The 22,416-nt window shown below is 53.9% G+C and overlaps 2 protein-coding genes across 2 annotated transcripts in view; one reads left to right on the top strand and one right to left on the bottom strand.

The window, feature by feature from the left end:
* UBE4A (ubiquitination factor E4A) overlaps positions 1-22,416 on the top strand; it is a 626,538-nt gene that overhangs the window by 265,615 nt on the left and 338,507 nt on the right. The gene's annotated exons all lie outside the window — the stretch shown is intronic.
* Positions 83-22,416, bottom strand: part of TMPRSS13 (transmembrane serine protease 13) — a 57,328-nt gene continuing 34,994 nt past the window's right edge. Inside the window, exons 2-15 of the mRNA XM_049778401.1 lie at positions 21,048-21,100; positions 19,732-19,782; positions 13,186-13,441; positions 12,092-12,196; positions 9,161-9,283; positions 8,262-8,391; positions 6,755-6,847; positions 6,127-6,170; positions 5,331-5,493; positions 4,517-4,689; positions 2,246-2,344; positions 713-855; positions 481-633; positions 83-109 (exon numbers count right to left, since the gene is read on the bottom strand). Coding sequence (XP_049634358.1) covers positions 83-109; positions 481-633; positions 713-855; positions 2,246-2,344; positions 4,517-4,689; positions 5,331-5,493; positions 6,127-6,170; positions 6,755-6,847; positions 8,262-8,391; positions 9,161-9,283; positions 12,092-12,196; positions 13,186-13,441; positions 19,732-19,782; positions 21,048-21,100 — 1,613 coding nt within the window. The remainder of the gene's footprint in view (positions 110-480; positions 634-712; positions 856-2,245; positions 2,345-4,516; positions 4,690-5,330; positions 5,494-6,126; positions 6,171-6,754; positions 6,848-8,261; positions 8,392-9,160; positions 9,284-12,091; positions 12,197-13,185; positions 13,442-19,731; positions 19,783-21,047; positions 21,101-22,416) is intronic.

The raw sequence follows: 22,416 nt of genomic DNA, 5'->3' as shown, positions 1-22,416 counted from the left end.
TGGTAGGGACCGGGTCATGGCAGGGTGTCAGTGACCAGTCACTCGGGCTGAGTCTCGCCAGCAGCCAGGGTCAGGAGAGCAGTTAGGACTTTTTGAAGCGCATCTCACTCTGAGGAGAAGAGGAGGGAGAATGGGATGAGAGGGGCAGGCACACCCTAAGAGGGTCAGAGCCTAAAATTTAGCCAGTTGCCCCCACTCCCTGGCTGCCTATGGGGAAACTAGAAGAGGGTCTGTGAGCCCCTGCTGCCCATAGTGGAGTTCCAAAACCTTCTGAGTCCCCTCCAACCTGTCCTTTGCAGACAGAGGGAAAGGCATGCCAGGCATAGAGCTCCCCTTTATTTTTTACCACCCAGAGCTGCCCCGGAAGCTGAGGTGGGGCACAGAGGTGCCACTGGATAGGCCTCTGAACCCTGCTCTGAAAAAGGCTGGAGGGATACCCTGCAGCACTCCCTCCAATCTGTGCCTCTCTGGGGTACGCACCTCCATCTTGCTGTAGATCCATGGGAGGACCTCACTGACTTTGGTGTAGACGCCCGGCTTGTTCCTCTGTCCACAGCCAGTGCCCCAGCTGGTGACGCCCGCAAGGTACCAGCGGTTATTCTGCTCACACACGAGGGGTCCCCCGCTGTCCCCCTGTGAAAGGAAGGACCGGGCCATCAAGGAGGATTCCAGAGCAGGCCTCAGTGCCCCTGACTTGGTCATGAGGTCTCACCTGGCAGGAGTCACGTCCCCCACGCAGGTCCCCCGCACACATCATCCGGGGCGTCAGGTAACTGTCATACACCAGGAAGTCGTTGCACTTGCGGAAGTCTATGAGGTTGACTTGCACTTCCCTCAGGAAGGGGGATGTCTTCTCTAGGGGGGTAGGGCAGTGTGAGGCACACGACCCTCAGGCCGTCCTGAGAGCAGAGGCCTCACACCTTACAGGGCACTACTGGGGCACCAAGTGGGCTCTCTTCACCTCACCCTGTGGTTTTCTGCCTTCAATTCTCTTCCTTTGTTCACAGGAACTAGCACCTCCTAGCACCCACTAATCCTTGAAGGGAAGGGTAGAAGGTGTTGAACTCCTGAACCCCCAAAACTGACAGTCAGGGTAAATGGTGGTGGTGGGGGTCTGTGCCCAAGATCAGTTGCCCTCATGCCTATGGAGTTTGGCCCAGATCAGGCCCCCATAGGGATGGTCAGGAAGCCAGGAAGAGTGAGACACCCCCACAGACATGAAACAAGGCAGAGAGCAAGTTAACCCCAAAACATGTGAAGCCCCATCTCCTAGCAACAGAAGTTGAGTCCCAGGCTGTATTGGCCTGGAGGAGGAATGACCCTGCTGATGCCTATTCCTGGAATACCCATTTTTGAATGCTGTCCCACCACCACCCCAAAGGGGCTTCATAGCTATGACTCTCTTAAGGCCTTGACCTCACTCCTAATCCACAGTAAAGACCTTCTAATGCCCTCTTAGGTAGATGCCCCAGGCTCCGGGTCATGTGCTTCCTTGGGGGAGTGAGAAAAGGACTAGACGTTCCTACCACAGGACCTCTCTGGAAGACCTTGGAGGTTTAGGGGTACAGGGGGAAACCCTCCCCTCTGGTTCTTCTCACACAGGTTGACCAAGGAAATGCTGCTGTCACCAGACCTAGAAGGTTTAATCTCTAGGGCTTCAAATTCCAAAGGAAAAGGGGGTGGTGGAGCCCTCTTATTGGAGGAATCAGACAGAAGAGGGGATACCAGGTTAAACCAGGACACTCTTCCCTCAGGAAGTGCAGAGATGAGTTTTTCCAACAGAGCCACTGAGAAAAAACACGAATGTTCTAGAATGTTCTTCCAAATCATGAAGTCTGTGTGTGTGATTGTGCAGGGATAGGTGGGAAGATGAGGGCTTCTTTGATTAGGAAAAGGACAAAGACTTGAGACATGGCCAAGAACCTCTTGTCTGCCTTGAGGACAGACTGTCCTGGGGAGCAAGACTTGTACCAGTCTCAGCGTCAGGTCCGTCTGGCAAAACTCCTCAGGCCAAGGGGGCATGCTAGGTGAGGCCACACTGGGAACACCACCCCACTCTTTCCAGGAGACCCCTCCCACACCGCTACTATACACAAATGTAGACACACCTGGGCCTATGGATTTACAGAAACAAACCCTCATCTATACTCTGCCACATCACTATACACATCACACCCACCCCTACATGCACATAGAGCCACACACACAGACATGCAACCCAACGCTTGGTGCCTCTGCCACTTACCATCTGTCTCCTTGGTCTTGCCAAAACCTGTAATCCAGCAGGTTTCGTTGTTGCTGAAGGTCTGGCCGTGCATGGGGAGGCAGGCGGGATGGGTATGAGCTGCAGGGAGAACCCCAGCATCAGAGCAGCCTGAGGCTGGGGGCCTGGGACGAGGGGGAGGAGATGGACAGAAGGACCACCCCCCTTCCTTGCTTCCAATGTGGTCTTGCAGGACTTTGGATGAACAGGACAAAAACTCAACCACCTTATCTTGACTCTCTGACCTTTGGGGACTGCTGGAGGTTCCCCAGAGCATCCCGCTTCTACATGTGTCCCAGTATCTGACTGACGGCATGGCTATGGGGCTCCCATACCCAGAATGACTCTCCTAGCTGGGTTGCTTTTATGTGGGTCATTCGGGCTGCTAAACCCCATCTACTGTGGTTGGGGGGAGGGCAGTGAAAGGCACTGGCTGGCTGAGCCCACACTCAGAAACATTATGTATCACATCACAGCTCCCTCTGACCAATTGTGTCCCGGGGTGGCCAAGCACCTTTCCATTAAGCTGCAAATTTTGAGAGAATCATCCTGGACAAAGAAACACATGCAGTGTTCTAGGTTTACTATATTCATTGGCAACTTCCTGGTGCCTCATTGAGAAGCTGGTCTTACACAGAGAAAGGACCAGAAGGCAAAAAAGAATGCAGGCAAGGAAGGAGAAGAAGGGAAGGAGGAGACCAGGGAGAGGAGAGAGGAGGAGAGGAGGAGAAGGAATAGCAAGCCTATCAATTGGGGTGTAAGTATTAGCACCAGGTAACTTGGCTAGAAAGTAAACAAGGGAAAACAAATGGCTGAACCATAACAGTTATCACGTCCATCCTTATCACACAGTCTACTCTTGCTGGGGAGTTCAGTGGATTAGTGGGTGTCCCCACTGTCAGGGCCCAGCTGGACAACCTGATTCAATCAGGTACAGTGGCATGGAAACAGTCATGCACAGACAGGCACCGGGGGGAGTTAGGGTGTGTGTGGAGAGTGGGGGATGTGGTCTCCTCTGAGAGCAGGTGGCTTACTCTTGCTCCCCTGTGACAGGACCATACAGAGCACAATGTGGAGGGGGAAGTCTGGGGGTTTATCAAGGTATTTATCTCACTGTCTGCAGACCTAGTGCCCCCTTTATTGTGTTCATGAGGGGCAGGACAGGGGTTTGGGTTTCTCACATCCCTGATCCAGAGCTAGGAGAGAGAAGTAGAGGGAGGAGGTGGAAGAGGAGTGGGGGAAGGAGGAAGAGATGAGGAGAAGTTAGAAGACAGTAGGTGGTGGAGGCCTAGCATGCTGGGGATGTGGTTGTATGGGCTTGGATATGTTGGCATGGATCCATGGGGGCGTAGCTTGCTGGTCCTGCCCACCTGGTTCTGCCCTACTCATACCATCTCCCAGCTGAGCCCATCTCTGATTCATCCTCCCAGAACCCAGAAATCATCAGCTCCAGCCAGGACAACTCTGGCACTAGCAAGGCTGGAGTAACCAGAAGGCCCTCCCAGCCTTCCAGAACTGCCTGTCCCTTTTAGCTTTGCTCCTTGGGACACCTGCCTCATTGGGGCACACACACACACACACACACACACACACACACACACACACACACACACACACACCTCCACTGGCTCTCCTCATGTCCTCACTGGCTCTGTGTGTCACTCCTTTAGTTCTAATGAACAGTGATGGCAACCAGGAGATGGCAAATAGGGCAAACAGCGAGAAGAGAACAAACAGAGCTGTCTAACTCCTCCCAAGGATCTGGGAGGCTTTTCCTGAAGCAGTCTCACTCTGTCCTTAGCTCTTGGCATGGGCCATGGGCAGGGCCTGCATGGGTGTCCACTGTGGTGCCAGCCATTTGCCCACCAAGTGCCAAGTGGAAAGAAGACTCAGGCATCAGGCCCACCCAGGACCAGTTCCCAAGCTGCCCCTCATCACACATGCCCCCTCCCCACCCCAGGAATGAATGCCTTTGAAAAGTTCCACCTTCTAGGGAAAATGAGCAATACCAGCCCCTGTGGCAAGGAAATAAAATCCAGCAGGAAAGAGATGGCCTCCCTCCTCATCAGAACCTGTGAGGAGCTTAATCAACACTGGAAAAACAATGTAATCTATCGCTATTGTCGAGGATCATGAGTCTGGCTGCCACTGGAACCGATATTTCCAGCTCTGAGCATCAGTTTCTCCTAGTGTGCCTTCCACCCTCCTGAACAGAAATGGCTGAGGGTAAAGGCCTGAGCTGGGCCTGCTCACCCGACAACACCAGGGGCTTGGAGAGTCGCAGGAGTGCAATGTCGTAGTCGTCCTGCTCATCTGTGTAGTTGCTGTTGATGATGATTTGTGAGACGGATGAAGCCTCGGGCAGCTGGTGCAGGTTATTGGTGCCCGCGTATACCTTCCAGCCTTCCAGAATCTTCTCTTTGGTCCTGCACAAATCACGAGAGATCATTGTCGGTTACCCACCAGCCAGGTCCCACCAGTGGTGAGTGATGCCCGCCAGGGGTATAGCCCGGCCCTGACATGGAGGTGGCAAGACCTGGGGACAGGGTCTATCTCCTAACTGAGACCAGGATTCCAAAACTATGCCTTACCACCCCTCAAGAGGAAAATGACGAGCGAACTGAGCTGACTCTATGACTGACAGTAACAAGGAAGAGGGGTGAGCCATCTCTCAGCACATGACTGAGACCCACACAGGGGGGCAGATGCATGGCATGACCTGACAACCGATGCTTTAGAGCCAACAGAGAAACTACCTAGACTTTATTCCTACAGAACTTGTGTCCCAGATGCCTCCCATCCACCCATAGACACAAGGCTGAACCTGGTCTGGGACTTGGGGAGGACCCTGAGGCAATGCTCCTGACTCTCTGTCTTCTGTGAATTCAGGTGCAAGAAGAAACCCTGGACCTGCTTCCCACCTGCTCCCTCTATCTACAGATCATTATGTCAACCTTCTTCTACCCCCAGGATAGCAATGATGGGCTGTGGGCTCCTCCTAGTGGTCCCAGGTCCATACCCCACCCTGCCAGCTCCCAACTCTAGAACACCAAACCCAACTACTCACACGAAGAAGCAGTGGGCGGCCGTGAGCACCCACTGGGTGTCAATAATCGTGCCCCCACAGATGTGGGTGGAACCATAGTGCAGGCTGACCTGCCAAGGCCACTTGTTCTCGGGGGACAGTGCTCCTCCAACGATGCGCCCTTGCAGGGCCCGAAGGCCACAGTCTGCAATGAAGCACAAGAGACCCATGGGGAGGTGTCTCCTCAGAGCTGCTGCCAGTCCCTAGGCCCGGTGGAGTCCCTTTGCTAAGTGAACTCCACTGTTTCCCATGTTCTCTGCTGAGGTCAATCCCCCAAAACTGCAGTAGCTTTTTGAGGATCACAGGAAAGGCCAGTCTGAGAAGGGCCTCTTCTCCCACTTCATTCACTTTTGGTTTTAGGGCCACACCTGATGGATTATTTCTGGAGGGGCTGAAGGGACCCTGTGGGGTGCCAGGGATGGAAACAGGGTTTGGTTGTGCTTTGCCCTTTGTGCCTTCTTTTCTTGTATATCCAGTTCTTGGTCTAGTTCCTATCTCTGGACAGTCCAACTTTCAACTGGCCCCAACCTGCTTTCTAGTGCCCAGATCCCTTTCTGGAGTCTAAGATGCTAGAGAGGTGGAAGGTGGGTTTCGAGGCTGAGCTCTCAGGACAAAGGAAATGCAGCTGTGGCTGCCCCTGAGTCTTGCACTGACCCTACCCCCACCCCCAAATCACACCTTTTCCTGGTTTAACCTGACAGCACTGACCACCCTTACTCACCCCTAATTCCCACCCCACATGGGCCTGTATAACCCAAGAAAAAGAGAGTCTACTTACGGGAACACTGTAGAGAAACATATCTCTGGGAAGGGCATTGAGACCTGCAAGAGTGAAAGAGGAAAAGAGAATGCTTCCTACAGGAGCCTTCCTGGCCTGAATCCCAGTTCCTCAGCACAGATTTTTGGGGTTGTCTGCCTCAGTAGCTCCAGACCATTCCACACCCCACTCTCCTCCCATCTCCCACTTTCCCTGCAGCAGACCCCATGAATATAGGGGACATCACTGTCCCAGCACCCACCCACATCTTGACAGGGCCTCATGCTTTATCCACACCAGGCCAAGCATAGAACAACCAAGCACAGAGCAGGCCTCCAAGTTAAGTTATGGTCTCTCCAAGGTCAGTACTGCAGGAGGTGGGTTACAGCTGTCACTGCCGGGACACGTTAAGCCCCAGCCAGGCTTTATCCCCACCCCAACCATTCTGTGGATACTGGTGAAAGTGCCCAGCCTAATCCTCATCTAGAACCTCCTGACAGGCTGCTTTGGGTCACCCTGACCCTGTGCTCCCTGCAACAGTGTGTTACATCAGAGGCCAGGGGACAGCTCAGAGCTGGCCCTGACATTTCCAACAGACACTGGAGCCCAGCTCCCAGGGGCAAGGCAAGGCCACACTGATCCCAAGTACCTGGACAGGCTCTCCTGGATGGTAGAATTAAAATCAGACATGGTGAAGCTGCTGCCCATGCCCCTCAGGGTCACCTCGCCAGTCCAGTGGGCACTAGGGGGGACAGGAAGAGTGGCATGAGGGCACAGAGACAGTCAAGGACAGGCCGAACTTCTAGATCCATTTCATCATCCCTCCAGCTCCACTCTATATCCATCATGCAGCCCTAAGACCCTGCTGACTGGCCAGCTGTATCGATTATTCCTGAGCCTGAATTGAGAGTCTGGGGCCAACGGACTCCCCACTACTGACACACTCTTCAGGTAAGCAACACTACTAAACCCCAATCTCTCCAAGCAGCTCCCCACTGACAAATAACACTTGGAAGATGATAGGCAAGAGGTCTCCACTGGAAACTGGGGGGTGGGGGGACCTGGCCTCACCTGTCCCTCGCCCTAGCTCTCACAGCTCTGTGGGCATGAGAACCAGCCAGGGATACTCACTGAGCGGCTCCTGGATCCCAAACTCTGTCCAGGATAATCCTGACCTGATATGGTGTTCCTAGGAGCACCACCTGCAGGAACTTGGATGTATTTTTAGCTCACAGTACATGCAGAGTACCGCTGTTCTTTCTCAAGGCGTCCTGTTCCCTGATCCCAAGGTAACCCCAAGGTGTTCTGCACTTAGGACAATCCTCACACTGGTCCCCTACCATGGCCTGAAGCCAGAATTTAGCCTCTCCTGCTTACAAAAATCCAAGAAGGTCCAAGGTCTGGGGACTGCAGGTGGAATTGTCCCTAGGACTTCAGAGCTGCTTAGTAAGTGTTCTTGGACCATGTGGCACTGGACTGAAGCTGGGGACCCCAGATACCATGCTCCATGAAGGAGCATGCCCCATCAGTCCCCTTAGACAAGGCTCCTGCAGCTCTGAGACCAATGGGATGACAAGAACTGGACTCAGTCCCGCAATCTGCAGCTCTGAAATCAATGGAGGGACAAGAACTAGCCCCAATCCTGCCTCCTCTTGCTGGTTTTGAGGAAGAAGGACCAGGATTTCCCCATGGGTCTCTGTGGAAAGTGTAGAGAGTAGTCAAGGGGGAGGCAAGATTGGGACCTCCTGTTAAGGGAAAAAGAACTGGTCCAATCTGGTCCTTCTCCCCACCTCATACATGCTCAAAACTGCAAGCGGAGGGGATCCCAATGTGCTGGGGACCTCCTAGGAGGAGCCTGCCAGCTGGGGCACCTTTGTTTTGGGTCCTCAGAAGACCAGGGCTTTGGGAAATGCCTGCATACCCAACCCATCTTCCTCCCATTGAAGCATTCCAGCCCAAACGCTACTTGCAAGAGCCCACAGAGCAGTCTGCTGAACTCCAAGGCACATTCCCAGGGATACGTGAAGCCCAACGCCCACTCTGGGGACTGTATGTGGTGCCAGAGATCAGCTTCACACAAGGCAAGCAAGCCCCTTAAGCCCTTGTACTATGTCTCTAGAACTGAGGATCAGTCAAGGGTTGAGGGGAGCACTTACTTCTCAAAGCCCAGCTGCTGGCAGGTCTTGTCAGAGTAGGAGCTATTCCAGTTGTCACTGCAGACCGGAAGCCACTGGTGGGTGGAGCCAGAGTACACCCTGAGCAGGGAGCTGTCCCAGTCAAACCTCACTGTGGGACAGGACAGGAAAGGCCAGAGAGAGAGCACTGTCACAGGGGGATCTTCTCAGACAACCCTATTGGGAGGCTCTGTGCTGAGGCCCAGGAGTGTCTGGAGATGTGGCCAGCCATGTCCAAGGGCTCAGCATGCACTGGAAGCCAGAGCCAGGCTAAGAGCTGGGCAGGGCAGAGGCTTCCTTCCAATGAGTCGCAGGAAGCTGGGCTGAGAGTCAACAGCCCAGAGCAGCAATGAGCCTTAGCACATGGCTGGAGGAGGCAAGTCTAAGATCTGCTCCCTGGGCAGGCACAGATGGGCACAGTGAGGATGTCCAGCCAGGTGCAGACAACACAGGGAAGGCGGAGCTGTCAGAGCACAGAGCACATATTTCTCTTGGTCATTTGCCTGCAAACTGCCCTTCATAAATGCACAGTGGTAAACGGGGCAGGGGGCTGGACAAAGAGCAAAGAAGAGGGCACGTGGGCACAGAACCCATGCCTCCCTCCAGCCCCTGAAGCTCTGCTCAGACTGATAGTGGGGGTGGCTGGATTTAATCTGAGAACCACTCATTTCTGAGCCAGTGGTCCAATTCACACATGTGGAGACTGAGGCCCAGAGAAGGTCTGTGATTCACCCAGGCCACATGGTCCTCATTGCCAGGTTTTACAGCAGAAACTCCAAGTGTCTGTCCAGTGTCTTCAAGGTGCACATGCGTGCACATGCATGTATCCCATATCACATGGCACACATGTACCGCACACATATTCCAGACCCCAGTCATACCACAGCCCAGCTCGTCTGTCTTCAGCTTGCAGTCCACCACCCCATCACAGCGCACAGCATGCCGGGGACAGCTCTCCACTGGCTCCTTGTACTTGATCCCAGTGTGGCCCCGCCAGAAATAAACTGCAACAAGAGAAGCCAGGCCTGAGTGAGGACAAGCCCTGGAGAGACAGGACACGGCGCAGCCCAGGACCCTGGGGGTTCGGACACCGACCTGCGATCCCTCTGGGACTCTGGGGTTCTCGTCCCCCATCTGTATGGAGAGAAAAGCTGCTCAGGGATGCTCCAGAAGGCTCCAGGGCAGCACCAGGCCAACTGGAGCAGTTTGCCCAGAGGGCTAAGCAGGGGATGTGTGGGTGGTGTCCTGGAGCTCCCCCTAACTTTCTCAGATCAGTGGGTGGCCTGAGAACCCCTCTCCAGAGTTCACACCCCCACTGACATCCCATGTCCTGTAACAGGGGCAGATAAGACATCTGAGCCTGCTCTTCCGAGACCATCCCTTGAGTTCTGGAGCATCTAGATTTTTTTCTCTCTCCCTTGACCCTAACGGGTTGGGGTGTCCCCTAGGCTTAGCTCTGCCCCCTCACTTGTGAGGCCAGAACTTGTTCCCCTATAAGCCATGTTTTCCAGAGAGCTGATTCCCAAACCCTGACCATACCCATATATGAAGTTTCTTCATGGGGTCTGTTTAAAATTCAACTTTGTCCCATATGGAACCAGGGTCTCCCCTGACTCCACCCCACAATGAACCCCTATACCTCCTGACTCCACCTCACACAGAAATTAGGACCTCCCTGACCCACCCAATAGAACCTAAGTCCCCCAATTTTATCCCCCATAGAACATGGGTCTTCCTGACTCCATCCCACATAGAACCTGGGTGTCCCCGATTCTGTCTTACAGAACCTAGATCCCTTCTGACTCTGTCCCATGTAGAATCTGGAACCCTCCCCATTCCACGTAGAACCTGGATCCTTCCTGACTCCATCCCAAATAGAACCTGGGTCCCTCCTGACTCCTTCCTATGCAGGACACAGATCCCTCCTACCTGGAGACCCCTTTCCATAGGTGGTCAGACTCTAAGGCGTCACTCTTCCCATCCTTGGCTGAGCCTTAATGTCTCCTACTGTCCACACTCAAAGAGTAGGTAACCCCACAGGCCAGCTCCTGCCAGTGTAGGCCCAGCTCTTGGTCTTTCTTCTCCCCATCCTGGGCACAGGCCACCCAGATGTTCCCACGATCCTGCTCAGAAACCCTAAACAACTGCCTGGCCGGGAGGGGAAACACCTGGATGGTGATCGAGAAGAGCCCCAAACAGGAAGTCCAGGTTAGGGGACCAAGTTTCTGGAAGTGATTCCAGCTCATAGCAACCCAGCATCAAAGTAGCTCCCTGGCCCAGGAGGTAGGAGGAGAGTTAATATGCCCATTGAGAACAGCATGTGGGCTGTTAGGAGTCCCCTAAGGAGGGGTGCTATGGAGGGCATTCCCTGTGGGGCTGGAGAACCTCACATCTTGGGGGCCAGGTGTAGAGCCTGACTGGGGCCCCACAGGTCGGGGACAGCTGACCACCTCACACCTAGCAGTTCCACAGTTAGACTTTTTAGAGCTACCACCACCATCCTCAGCCTAGCATTTCTGCCCCTGGGGGTCCGGCTGTACCCTCAGACAGGAGCCCCAGTCCCTGAACGTCTGTTCTCTCTGGCCAGAGACAGCCCTTCCTTTCTTGCTTCCCCAGTCTGCTCAGCCCACTGGCAGATGGTCCCTGCTGCTGCCGCATCTCCAGACCCTCTAATGGCTTCTCCTACCCCTGCTCATGGCCACCTGCATGAGCCATAGCCTGATAGATTTGCAGCTGTGTCCTCTGGAAACTACAGCCTCCTTTGTTCCCTATCAGTTCCCCCTGATAGTTGGGCTCCTAGTTCAAGGCAAGGGCTCCTGAACATGACCTAAGGCTCTTTCATCTAAAGAGGGGGGAGCCAGGGAGCCTTAACCTCTGAACAGTGGATCCCATGGACTAGAAACTTTGGAGCATTCTTGTCTGGCCCCTTGATGAGAAGGATTTGTCCTAAGCACCATACAAACCCTGGGACCTTCCCAGTGATTTTCCACTGCTGAGCCCTGTGGTGATGGGGTTTCCCAGGGCCACCCTGATGGTGCTCAGAGGCTTCTGGGGTCGCGCCTAATGATGTTCAGGGGACCCTGTGGTATAGAAATTGAACCCTGGTGGGCACAATTCTGGTAGGTGCCTTAGCCCCAATCCTGTATCCCTCCCCTTCTCTCTTCTTCCTTCTCCATATCAGGGAAAACTTTCCAGTTTCTCCCTAGGCCAGTGCTTCTCAATTATTTTCTGTCATGCCCCCCTTAGGAAGAAGAAAACATTTTTCTCGCCCCCTCCACAATACTGTAAATAGTATCTTTATTAAAAAAACTTTAACTTGCACAACAAAAATATATAAAATAATTTGAGCTGATTTTTTTAATCAGAGGTGATGTCTGGGTTAATGGCTATAATAAGCATGTTCTGCAATGCATAGCTTTTCAAAGCAAGGTTTGAAGCAGGACACAGCAACTCCCAGCTCCAGAGACATACAGAGACATAAACACGGGGCTTAGTTTGTTATGACAGTGTTTGCTGAGGTCAAACGTGTCCCACTTTATGGAGCCTCGAGCCCCCCCCAGGGGGGTTGCGCCCCACTATTTGAGAAGCACTGCCCTAAGCACACGGTAAGGCTGAAAAGAGCAAACTTAGTCCCATTTGAAGATGCAGAAACTCACTGATTTAGCCACCCAGACAAGGACCAGACAAAGACCCAGCACAGGAGCTGTACATCCCCACCCTTCCCCATTATCTCCAAGAGCCCCAGGGCCACCTGAGTCACTGGTAGAGACATCCCCTGCAGACCAGGCGGGGGGGGGGGGGCGCATACTCACAAAGGACGATGAGTGACACCAATAGGGCGATGAGTAGCAGAACACATCCGATGAGTGGCAGTCGTTTCTGGCCCTCCTCCCAACTGAACTTGGGCCAGCGGGCACCTGCAGGTGGGCAGCAGTGGGGAGGGGAGATGGTGAGAGAGAACCCCAGTGCAGAAAAGGAATGGGGACAGGAGACAGCAGCAAAAAGGGCCTCCTGCACCTGAATACGGTCCCATCCGCCTGCCCCCGGCAGTCTCCTCCTTCCTGGGGCCTCCATCAGGAGCTGGTTGGGCCTCTGTATGTGTCACCCCACAGTCAGAGCTGAGATAATGGCCAGTAAACGGGGCATCATTAGACCCATTTCACAGATGGGGAAAGTGAGGTTTCATGGCCATTAAAGTTAAAGGCTCACCCTGCAGGCCAGTGTGATATAATGAACAGTAAAACTGGTATTACTGTACCCGGTTTGTCAACAGGGAAAGTGAGATTAGTGGCTGGACATTTAGGTAAGGAGGTCAGAGTTACGTGGCTACTGAGGGGACCTTGACTGACCCCAAAAGCTGCCTTTCTTGCCCTGGAAGGGAAAGACAGTGAGTGTAGCCCCAAGTCTAGGCACTTCTCTGGGGCACTCTGCACTGTGGTGTCAGCGACAGGACAGAGACAGGGATGGGCAGCATCCGTGGGTGTGGACCCTTCCCACAGGACTAAATCCTGGGGCCCCTAGGCAGCTTTGACTTCTGGCTGCTGCACAGACTGGCCATCATTTGGGGTGCTCAGAATGGAGCAATGCCCAACTACTCAGAGAAGTCTCCTGTCCACTTCCACCCAGAAAGTCCCACAGGCCAGGAGTTGTTACCCATGCAGGCTTCAGCCGCCCTGGCAGGGCAAAAAGCCTGGTCTGTCTCTGGATGCCCCTACTCTCCAAACCTGACCCCCACAGGGCAGGTTTCTCACCCTCTGCCAGGGGCTACCCATTTTTCCGCCTTGGGTTGATACCTTTCTGCCCCAAACTCGCTCACTGCCTGCTACTGACACTCCCTGTCTCCCCATATTTCTTCTCCAAGGGGGCAGAGGAAGCTAGGGAATCTGGCTCAGAGTTACCCACTCACTTGTGCTCTCCACGGCAGCCCTGGGGACTGACACCGGCCTGGTCGCAGCTGTGCGTATAGGCACAGCTCCCACTGGTGTCGCCCTGACGAGGTATACTCTGCTCGGAGAGGATATTGTGGATGTCGATCGGGTGGACGATGACCTGCCGGATGATGACCTGGAGGGTGGCGTCCGGGCAGGGAGTGCTGGGGCTGGGGCCGGGGCCGGGGTCGAGGCGGCCGACCGGGCCGAGGCCGTTCGGGCAGGCGAAGCATTCTGAAAGCAGAGCAAAAGGCAGGACTCAGATGGCTCCCCTACTCACCCTGCCCACTACAGGCCACTGAGCATGGATGAGGACAGAACAAACAGCAGAGACCAGCCAGCCCCCAGAAGGAAAATGTCAGAGGAGGTGTCCCAGTATGGACACTCAGCTTGGCAGTGCCTAGCTCCACAAATGCCAGGCCCTGCAGAGGGGAGCACGGGGCCATTTACCCATGACCCTGGCCCCTCAGATAAGAGGCTGCTGGATTAAGACCTCAGCATGAAGGGTCTCAAGCAGATGGGGTCCCCAATAAGGGCAAAAAAACTCTCTCGTGGGGGCCGGAGAGATAGCATGGAGGTAGTGCGTTTGCCTTGCATGCAGGACAGTGGTTCGAATCCCGGCATCCCATATGGTCCCCCGAGCCTGCCAGGAGCGATTTCTGAGGTAGATCCAGGAGTAACTCTCTCCTGGCCTCTTTGAGTCTACTACCCTTGGACCTGCCCTTTTTCTTTTATGCAAAAGGGACCAGGTGTGACACATGGAAGTCTTGGATCTCACTGGCCTGTTCACTCATGACATGGGATGGGCACCGCTCAGTTAAGGCCTGACCTGCCTCAAGCCCCTCTTCCTCAGTGGCACCAGAACTTAGACAAGTTTGTTTCTATACCCTGCAGATGTTGGCACACACACACACACACACACACACACACACACACACACAGGTGTGTGTGTGTGTGTGTGCATGCCATCCCCTCACCTCACATTCAGATCCCCACACACCCCTGTATAAGCATCATGCACCCTTCCTGGTGGACATAAGCATCTAAGGGGAACTGGAGAGGCAGGACTGGTGTGTTCCTGCCCTCTAGACTTCTAGACTGCTGCTCTGCCCCCTCCAATGAGGCCAAGAGCTCCCCTCCCCCAACATCACAGAGCAGTGGCCCACCACCCTGGAAACGTCTACTCACTGATCATACTCAGCTCTAGGAGACAGCAAAGCTTCATAGTGGCACTGTGTGCTGGGGAAACAGAGGCAGGGAAACTGGGGTGGGGTGGGGGCAGCAGTGTGCTTCTGCTCAAGATTGTTTTTGCTTCTTCCCTATCCTAAGAGGAAGCTGAGATTTATCCTAACTTGGGGGGGGGGGCTGTGGGAAATTTTCAAAGAGGAGCCTAGAATCCTGGACCCATGTGTGCACCAGTGTCAGAGATCGGTGAGCCTATCCTAGAGCATGCCTGGACACAGACTGCTAGTGCCCCTTGCCTGGCCAGCTGTGTAGAGGTGGCCCCTCTGCATGAAGTTTAGGGCATGAAACTTGGCATCTGAGAATGAGCCCCCGGACCAGACCTCACATTTCCCTGGTCCCCATTATCAGGGCCCACTGAAGTAAAGCCCCTGCAAAAGAAGCTGAACTGGAGAGAGATCAAGTGAAAGATTGAAGGTAATCTACCCCAGAGACTGGGGGAATAGCCCCCATCAAAGGACTTGTTACCCCCTTTTGAGAAACAAGTCCCTCTGCATTGTCTCCCAGAAAACTACCTTCCTTAAGGCAACAAACAGAAAGCACCCCCCACTGCACCTGCTGTCCATATTGGTTGCCCAACTCTGGAAAGCATAGTCTTAGGCATGGGGTCCCTATTCTGTGGCCAGCGAGAAACTGCACACCACTCACTTTCCCTTGTCTGATCTGGATTACATAGTTTGGGACTTAAAACATGAGGCTATGTGAGATCAAATAAGAATGGACGGGCCTGAGGGCCGGAGAGATAGCATGGAGGTAAGGAATTTGCCTTGCATGCAGGACAGTGGTTCGAATCCCAGCATCCCTTATGGTTCCCCGAGTCTGCCGGGAGCGATTTCTGAGTGTAGAGCCAGGAGTAACCCCTGAGCGCTGCTGGGTGTGACCCAAAATAAATAAATAAATAAATACATAAAAATAAAGAATGGATGGGCCTGACACTAGACAGGAAGACGCACTCTCCCACCTCTACTGTGGCATCCACACTGCCAGTCTTGGTTAGTCTGTCAGCCGGGCAGCCAAGGGACAAAGCAAAGAACTAATGAGGAGCGGGCTCACAATTCAATATAATAAAAATTTCACATCTGTGTGTAAGACCAGCCAGATACAGAAGTAAGGCATTAGCCAGACCATGTTCAATCCCCGGCACTCCATATGATCCCCTGAACACTGCCAGGAATGACCCCTGAGCAGCCAGAAGTAAGCCCTGAGCACAGCTGCATGTGGCCCAAACCACCTCCATTTTAAAGACTAGCAGTACAATCCTTTCATGCTGATGCTGCTTTAGAATTATAATAAATTATACATCAAGGGTCTCGTGAGCTGCTCAGTTCATCTCCTGGCAGCTGGGGGGCTCCAGAAGACACTTTACAGGGGCCGGAGAGATAGCATGGAGGTAGGACGTTTGCCTTTCATGCAGAAGGACTGTGGTTCAAATCCCGGCATCCCATATGGTCCCCTGAGCCAGCCAGGAGCAATTTTTGAGCATAGAGCCAGGACCCCTGAGTGCTGCCGGGTGTGGCCAAACCCCCCTCCCAAAAAAAAAAAGACACTTTACAAAGAAACAGAAACTCTGGCAGCCCAGCAGCACAGAGCAGTCCTGGCCTTCCCCAGACTGAAGGGAGCCAGATCTCTATACCCAAATGTAACTGATGGGTTCTTATTTGCACACAGGACATGGCCAGGAGCTGGGGAGGGGGGGCTTGCAGGATGTTGTGATGGACTTCTGTTTCCTTTATCTGAGAGGAGTCCCTTGCATGCATGGGGTATTGAGGGAGGCAGCAGGGTGTGTGGCTGGTCACTGTTGGGGTGCAGTGTCTCAATGGGACAGGGCAAGGGAGGAACACTTAATTACACGCTCTATTGCTTGTGGGAGGGCATTCATGGACTGGCCCTGCCTCCTCCTGCATGTCCTATGAACAGACCCAGGCTCCTGCTCTGTTGTTGGGGATCCCCAGAAGTAAAGTGGCAGCCCCTGGGGACTCTGCTTGCTCCCACTGGCCCCAGACAGAAGCTGCTGGGAGTACTGTTGCCTTGGTATTGAGCCCCCAGAAAGCCAACCTTCTCTGGTTCTCTCCCCAGGTAAGCACAGGGCTGGAATCTGAGTCTGGGGTGGGAGCCCCCAGAACCCAGTCCTCCCCTTTCTCTTCCTCCTCCTGTGGCATTTCCTGAAGGGAGCAGTCACCCCACTACTGGTGAGGTGTCACAACTGAAGTATAATAAGCCCCTATTTATAAAGACACCAAGGTTCAGAAACCAACCAGCACACCCGAGACTGATGCCTTTCACTGGGAATTGACAGCTCATGTGGCCACCCCCTGAGTAAGATCCCAACTCAGAAGGAGAGCTTGCAGAAGGGGACGGGGTGACCAAGCTCAGGGGTCCAGAGGATCCCCAAAGTTGAGGCCTTCCTCCATGCTGTCCTCACCACAGAAGCCAATGTGCCACCCTAACTTGCAGGTAAGAAGTTGGAGAAATGGCCTTGGGGGGAACCCTTAAGTCCAGGCGAGGTCCACCCTCAGCTGAGTCTCCAGGAAGCTGTGATGAGCCAAGACCCTGCACCTAGAGAATAAGATGATGGGGGCCTCATTCCCAACCACACTGTAGGACTGCTGCTTTGGCTTCCAAAGTCCCCTAAAAGGTCCTGCTAGGGTCAGAATGAGTGGGGGGATCTAGTGTGAAGGTCTTATATATGGGGATAAGCTTCAGGAATCTAGTGTAGGGGATTTGGTATGGAGATCTAGTGTAGGGATCTGGCATGTGGGTATCTGGAATGGGGACTCAGTGGGGGGTAGAGGGGTTGGTTGGTCAGGCTGGCATTTGGAGCAGAACCCCTGTAGACAGGAGGCTCCTGGGCCCTCTGCCCAGCCTGCCTGTCCTCCCATAGCCGCAGCTGCGACTTAGCTCCTCCTGGTTCCTGGAGAGCAGCCTAGGGCTGGGAGGGAGGAGGCTCCTTGCACAAGGTCCTGAGATCCACTGAGCAAAGAAGGGACCAGAACCTGTTCCTCTCAGGAGAACCAGGAGAGTCACTTCCCTCTGGAGGCTGGGACTCATGTCCAGGACCCGGCATGGGCTCCTCAAGCACTGGCTCTCCCCCACCCCCACACCTCTCGGATATGTGGACAAGGTGATGCCAGAGACAGGGCTAGGGGTTCATCTGGGACCCTGGTCAGGTTTATTGGTCCCATTTTATAGACAAGGAAGTAGAGGCCACACCTGTGAGCTAGGCCCAAAAATGACTCAGTTGGCCTTAGAGCAGACCATGCCCTGGCACTCCTTTGGGGGCTGTACTTTCCCCAACTTACTCCCTCAGTTCAGCCCCTCACCTCTTTGTGTCATTTTGGGGACTGCTCTCAGCCCTGCCTGAGTCCCACCCTTGGCCTGCTGGACTGCCACCAGCCCAGCCTGCACGGTCAGGGGGTCATGGTGCTAGATGGCAGCAAAACTCTCCAGGGCAAACCTCTAGGGAGGTAGCTGCTACCCTGACTGAGACTGGGATTTACACAGGTGAGGTCAAGTGCACCCACCCGCAACCACCCCACATCCCTGGAACCCAAAACCTCATCACTCTGCACTGTGCTGAGCCAGACCTTCATTCCCCACTGTCCATCTGGACTGCGAGCTGAGGTAACTGAAAGGCCAGAAAGGTGAGCCCAGACCTGCTCTCCCTGTTCTGAGGCCACAGGAACCTCACAAGTGCAGGTGGATGTCCCCAACCCTCCCAGCACACATCCCCTCTCCTCACCTTCCTCTACACCAGGGCCCCCCAGAAGCCTGGCCAGAATAAGAACTGCTGGTCCAGACATGGAGGGGCACTGGTCAGGTTTGACCTAGCCCCTGACCAGCTAGTAGGCCCTGGGGCAGTCCCACTCATTCAGATCTCAGTTATTGATCTCTGGACGGAGGGTGCTGAGGAAAACCAATAACTTCCACACAACAGTCCAGGGAACCTTCCCTGGGATTGCTCCAGAGGGGAGTTTTGAGGGTGAGGCTCTGAGCACTGCCTTTCCGCTTTATCTCATAGCACTTCCGTAGACCTGGTGCTGGCTGGTTCCTTCTGGCTTACAAAGCTCCCAAAGAGCAGACAGGCTTCTAGACACCCCTGCAGGCCCCAATCCAAGTGCTCCTCCCCCCTGTGCTGTGTCCTTTGTTCATTCATTCGTGGTCATCCAGCAAGTCCTTCAACCCCAAGTCCTCTGGTGCCCAGGTGGTTCCTGGAATTATCTCCCTTTGTCCCTCTCTGGGGCAATGCTGCCATTCAAGGCAGGGATGTGCCAGGGCCTTCCTAACAACCTTGAACCTGGAATGGACATCCCTAAGCCTGGACACCCTCTTCCCCTCAGTGGACAAAGCCCCTGGTCCCCTATGCCAGCTTCCCAGTGTCTCACCCCCACCCCCAGCATCCTGCCCATTTGGCTGGGCTCTGGTCACCCCTGTATTGTTTTGCCAGGAGGAAACTGTTGTGGCAAAACAAAACACTTAGGCTAAGTGGCTACTGTTACATCAGTGGTGCGTCCCTGCACTCTCCCACACACGGCGCTCACATGGGCACAGGGACAACAGCAGGAGTGATGGCAGGCAGGGCAAGGGCAAGGTGACACCTACACAGCAGGTAGGGCCCAAAGGCCAGGGTCATCCAAGGGTCCCTGCATTCGGGGAACAGAAGGATGGCAGAATGACCTAAGGGAGGCCTGCCCAGCTTGGGGGAGGACCAGCTAGAATCTCTCATCCCTCCCCTGTTGGCAGCATAAGTAGGGGTGGCTGAAAGTGGACCCCACTCTACTTTTGGAGTCCCTGTCGGAGAGGTGCCCCACTCAGGAATGCAGACACTCAGCACTCAAAAGAGAAAATGTTCTGCAAGCACATTGAAGAGAGACCAAACACATGTTTTTAAAGGACAAAAGCATCTGCCCAGAGAATTCCATTTTCTCTCATTCCAGAAACTCCCAAGGATCTTGAGGGAAACCCCAAGAGCTGGGTCTTGGGAGGATCTGGAAAAGAAGACCTGGAGAAGTATTTGTCCGGCTCTTTGAAGGACTCAGAAGTGGGTGCCCACCGCTGACTATGGAGAGGAACATTCTCGGAGTATCTCCTAGCAGCCTTCCCCAGTGCTAGACAGGGAGGTAAACAGTTTTGCTATGTAAAGGCTATGGCCTGGAAACTCATGACATACACAGTATCTCTTTCCTTTTACAGAGCAAAAAGCTCGGAAAGAAAGGCAGATACATGGTTGGCCCAAAGTCACAATCGACCCTGGACTTGTTTTGCGTTCACCCCTTACCACTCACCAGCATCTCTGGAATCCAGAGGTGCTCAGAACCCCCCTTGTCTACTAGGTTCTGGAGCCCAAGAAAGGGGCAGGGAGACAAGGTGCAGGAGGTTGTGGGCTTCTAATCTGCCGCTTCACCAGTGCTTGCACTCTGGTAACAGATGGGGTTCAAGGCTCCTCCCTGGACACCCCTCAGCTCCATTCCCAGAGGTTTTGGCTAACAAGGGGGCATGCTTAAGACCCTTCAAAAGGAGAGCAGCAGCCACCATGTTTCTTTCTGTGCTAGAACCGCCCCCTCACACTGGACACTTAGCCCAGACTCATTAGGAGGCCCCTAGAGTCCATCAATAATGAAGAGTTTATCTTCTGCCCTCTGTCCTCCTAGGGATCTTCTCTGAGGGTCCCCAGCCTCAGACAAGCATCCTCAGTAGACAACTCCAGACCCCTGCTTCAGGCTTTGCCTGTTTCCCTCCAACCAGATCAGGCTTCCCATGGGCATCCTTGGGGGTACAAAGCCCATATTGCTGGGTTCCTGGCGCACTCCTGAAGGAGATACCCTAGCTATGATTGGGCTATCTCCCCTGAATATATGACTGGCTATATCCCCTTCCTCAAGGCCACTCTGGCCCTGGCATCACCTTTACTGATTGTAGAGGCTCCACTGCACCCTGTCTCACCCCCCCTGGCCCTGACCAAAAGGCCTGAGTGAGGAGGATCAAAGACATCAGAGCAGAGTGGGGACTAGGTGGATAGAGCTAAGCAGAAAAGCCCAGAAGGGCTGAAGGTTATGGGGGAAGAGAGAATGGGAATAGCTGTGAACATAGCCCATGCTCCATACCAGCACATCTTCAAAGGACCAGAGAAGGACTTCGGAAGAGGAGAAATGTGCCAAAAGGGGCAATTGGGACCCCCAAAACAATCCACAGGATGAGAAAGCAGAGAACAGAAGTTTTCACCACCAAGGTCCAAAGAGAAAAAGGCCCCTGAGCTGAAATCAAGGAGTAGTGACTACAGCAGGATGTAAGAGTGAACCCTTGAATCCAAGAACAACAGAGGTTGCCACCCCCTACCCTGGAAAAATGTTATGCACCTAGGAAGCTTCATTCTTTCCAGAATCTTCTAAGAGTCCCGTGAGGCTTAGTAGAGATAGATGGCCCTAAAACCCCCCTCACATCTCTTCCTGGAGGTGCCCGCTTCGAGGAACCCTAGAAAGGAGGTCAAGCAAGCCAGATCCCAAGTAGTTTCAAACTGGAAAAGGCACATTCAGTCCCCCCACCCCACCCCCAGACCTGGACCTCGCCCTAGCTCCTGGCTCAGGCTCCCAGCCCTGCTCACCCGGCCGCTGTCCCTGTCCATGGTCTCCGAGGAGGCGAGGCTGGAAGACTCAGCTGGTGTCCACAGGAAGGTCCATGTTGGACTCCAGCTCCCCGGACATGTGTGGAAAAGGGAGCAGGAGGTCCCAAGGCCAGCCCCTCACGGTGGGGCGGGCCAGGCCGGGAGGTGTGAGGTAATCCCGAGTATAAACAACACTCAGAACTAGCCAGACCTGTCTTCGCTCCTCCTCCCAGGCTATTCCAGTCACTCAGCGAATACCAGATACCAGAAGAGGAAGCTCAGCCTGAAACTGCCCCCACAGTAATGATGAGGGGGACCCTGGGTCTCCCCATTTGCAGGGGAATCTTGATGGAAAGTTTCCTCTGAGGAACGCCTTAGTTTGGTACACGAGAACCCCTAAAACAAGTGCTTCTCAGAGTCAGAGCAATAGTACAGTAGGGAGGGTGCTTGTCTTGCATGAAGAGGACTTCAGTTTGATTCCTGATGACCAATATGGTGCCTTGAGCACTGCCAAGACTGATTGCTGAGTGCAGAATCAGGAGTAACCCTTGAGCATCACTGAATATGGCCCTCAAACCAAACCAAATAAAACAAGGAACAAAGCAAAAAAAAAAAAATCAATAAACCCTCCAAAACATAAAATAAACACAAAACAAGTGCTTATTAAGGCCATTGAGGCAGGAGCTGATTCCCAAATGGACATCCCAGCAGAGGTCTGGGCACCACCCACAGTAGGACAGAGTAACTACATTTCCAAATCTCCAATCCTGGCTGGCACAATTCATATCACCCTCGCTCCCAAATTTGATTTTCAGTGGAAACTGAGCAGATTCCAAGCCAGTCACCATTCTCCACCTCTTGGGTAACCTTTATTGGAACAATAAAGCATGAGGAAGCAACACCCCAACATCTGTGCCCATCAAGCCTGACCCAGTCCTAAGCAGCCCAGGACAATCACATGCACAGGGCCAAGCCTGGGACCCCTTTTTGGTTATAGCCTTTAAGGAAGGAAGAAGAGGAGGTGCCGAATACCCCACTGAGCTGAGTCTAGGAGCTACAAGGTGAGTTTTGGGGAGCCGGCAGGGCGCAGGATGGAGAAGTGCGGGCTTGGGAGCAACTGAAACGTGTGCAAGATCACTTCCCAGGCAAACGGAGAGGAGGGCAGAGCCAGAGGTGAAGGCATCGGTGCCAGCCCCTTCTCAGAGCTAGCAGCTACTCGACACAGAGCCGGATCACTAGTGCCAGGCACAAGGAAGATACTCAGAAGTCACAAATATCCTGTCTCTGTTCTTTTCTCATCCCTGTCCCCAAGGACAGATGGCAAGCTCTGAGGACATGGTCCAGACACCCTTGGCACTGGGGATGAGGC

This window comes from Suncus etruscus, chromosome 8 (genome assembly GCF_024139225.1).
Source record: "Suncus etruscus isolate mSunEtr1 chromosome 8, mSunEtr1.pri.cur, whole genome shotgun sequence".
Classification (NCBI taxonomy): domain Eukaryota; kingdom Metazoa; phylum Chordata; class Mammalia; order Eulipotyphla; family Soricidae; genus Suncus; species Suncus etruscus.
Note: the sequence above shows the minus strand (reverse complement) of the source record. Positions and strands in the feature narration are given on the sequence as shown.